Source organism: Myxine glutinosa, unplaced genomic scaffold, assembly GCF_964187855.1.
Source record: "Myxine glutinosa unplaced genomic scaffold, kmMyxGlut1.1 SCAFFOLD_3460, whole genome shotgun sequence".
In the NCBI taxonomy this organism is placed as follows: domain Eukaryota; kingdom Metazoa; phylum Chordata; class Myxini; order Myxiniformes; family Myxinidae; genus Myxine; species Myxine glutinosa.
The window spans coordinates 1-2,500 of record NW_027619552.1 but is presented as its reverse complement, the minus strand read 5'-3'; the positions used below and the strand labels follow the sequence as shown (position 1 = coordinate 2,500).

The 2,500-nt window shown below is 45.4% G+C and overlaps 1 protein-coding gene across 1 annotated transcript in view; it reads left to right on the top strand.

Moving 5' to 3' along the window:
- Positions 1–2,385, top strand: part of LOC144889390 (intermembrane lipid transfer protein VPS13D-like) — a gene marked incomplete at its 3' end in the record, with an annotated part of 36,663 nt that extends 34,278 nt beyond the window's left edge. The window contains exon 10 of the mRNA XM_078769616.1: positions 2,252–2,385. Coding sequence (XP_078625742.1) covers positions 2,252–2,385 — 134 coding nt within the window. The remainder of the gene's footprint in view (positions 1–2,251) is intronic.
- Positions 2,386–2,500: the final 115 nt, after the last annotated feature.

Sequence of the window (2,500 nt, the reverse complement as noted above, 5' to 3'; positions counted from 1 at the left end):
AGGGCCAGGCAGATGGTAGGTGTCGAGGTCCGGCTCCCAGCGCACGCTCCGATCCACGCTTTTGGGGTCGAGGCGAAAACCCGGCAAACAGCTCCGCGTGTCGTTGGACGCGACCGGACAATTATAGAGCAGGGGAAAGTTGGGATGTTGCATACGCAATTCTCGGCCGGGCAATCCCCGTGGCCCTCTCTGCCGCTCGCCCCTGCTCGCTCCACTCGACCTCAACAGAACTTGCAATTCGTCCTCTCTCTCTCTCGTCTGGCCCCTTACGAATCTCTCTCCCTCAATCATCTGAGGTGGGGGCGTCGCGCCGCGGGTTATATGACACGCCCTACCAAGCCATACCCACTGATTTGTGGTTGGTCGTTCGGGGCTTTCCTGGCTCCACCTTTTGAAGACGATGGGCCGGCCACGCCCTTCTCCCCCGAGTTGACCGCGTGCGTAATGGAGTTTTGGGGTGAAGAAAACAGCCCAATGCAACGGTGGCGAACGCCGCAGAAAACCGCCCAAAGCAGTAGTGGCGAATGCCGCCGTACTGACGCTTTTTAGGAGGCCATGGGGGTGTCGGAGGGATCCTATCTTATTCGATTCGGTGCAGTGCAGTGTCAACTAATGGGCAACAGAGCCTTAAACTGGAACACATAATAAGGAAATAACTATTTAGAAGGGTATATGATTTTCTACGTGCATGCGATGGATTAACTAAGGGGACGACCTTTGATCTTTACACAAATTGATGGAGGTATTTACAAGAATTATCTATCTATAATTCCAGTAATCTCTGTCTGTCTGTCTGTACGTCTGTCTGTACGTTTGTCTGTGACCGCTGTTTCTCGACAACCACGGGTCCGATATACTTTTAACTTGCCAGGTATATTGCTGGGGACCCGAGGATGTGCCTTTTCAAGGTTTCATATTAATCGGACAATTACTTACCGAGCTATGTCCAAAAAACGATTCAACCAATCAGAGAGCAGCGAACGATCGCGTGTGCCGAACGTGGCGGGCACACTCTGCCTCGGATGGCACATTTGAGAGCGTATTCATTTATTTCACGTTTGCAAACTATGTTGGCGTTAAACTATGTTTTACAACTAATAAAAACGAATTTGCGATTCATTCGCTTTCCTGCGCGTTTGTGCACGCGATGGCGATTTCTTTACCAAACTCCGGAAGCCGTTCGCTTTGGACCAAACCATTGCATGTAAATAGAGGGGGGGGGATTGTCACCACTCGCAAGCCGTTCGCTTTGGACCAAACCATTTCATGTAAATAGAGGGGGGGGATATAATTTTAGATATAGATATAGTACGGGCATGCCCTAGTCTATCTATAATTCCAGTAATCTCTGTGTGTATGTGTGTGTGTCGTTTGTCTGTGACCGCTGTTTCTCGACAACCACGGGTCCGATATACTTGAAACTTGCCAGGTATATTGCTGGGGACCCGAGGATGTGCCTTTTCAAGGTTTGAAATTAATCGGACAAGTGGTTCCCAAGGTATGGTCACCGTACTCGCAAGCCGTTCGCTTTGGCTTTGCGAATGGACCAAACCATTTCATGTAAATAGAGGGGGGGGGGGGGGGTTCTACCGTACTCGCAAGCCGTTCGCTTTGGCTTTGCGAATGGACCAAACCATTTCATGTAAATAGAGGGGGGGGTTCTGTGGTCGTTACTGCCACGTGGTTTCAAAGTTTTTTTTTGTTGTTGTTGTTTGCACGCATGTTTTTTTGCACCCACGTACGGGCACGCCCTAGTGATTTACAATTGACAGAGGGTGATATTTACAACAATGAATTACACACAGTGCACGGATTCTCAAATCCGCAACAATATATATATATATATATATATATATATATATATATATATATATATATATATATATGTATATGTATATATATATATATATATATATATATATATATATATATATATATATATATATATATACATACACACACACACACACACACACACACACACACACACACACACACACACACACACACACATACATATATATATATATATGTAGAAGTCGGATCCCGACATTCGCGGTCAGCATTATACCTGCTGTGGTTATGACGTTTACCCCATTCATACAAAATCACGCAACTTGCAATTATTATTTTTTACGATTTCTCATGTTCATTTTCTTGCATAGGATATACATTATGTATTTTTCCTCCTCATCCGAAAAGCATGCATAGCTATTGGATACCTCATAATATGATTCCTCCACTCTGTCAGGCATCGATGTGCGTAAAGGTCGGGGTCGTTACCGCCATACACTGCTCGTGACCTTTGCTCCACGCTATCTGCTGGACAACCGTTCATCTGAAACACTGCTTTTTTCTCAACGAGAATTCATTCCTCCAGAGCTGGTCAGTTTGGGGATCCTTTTCACCATGGCATTTGCAGTAAAAAAAATTGTACCCATGTCCGGAGGAAGCAATTCATTTTGGCATTTTTAATATGAAATAGGCAAAGCCTATAAAC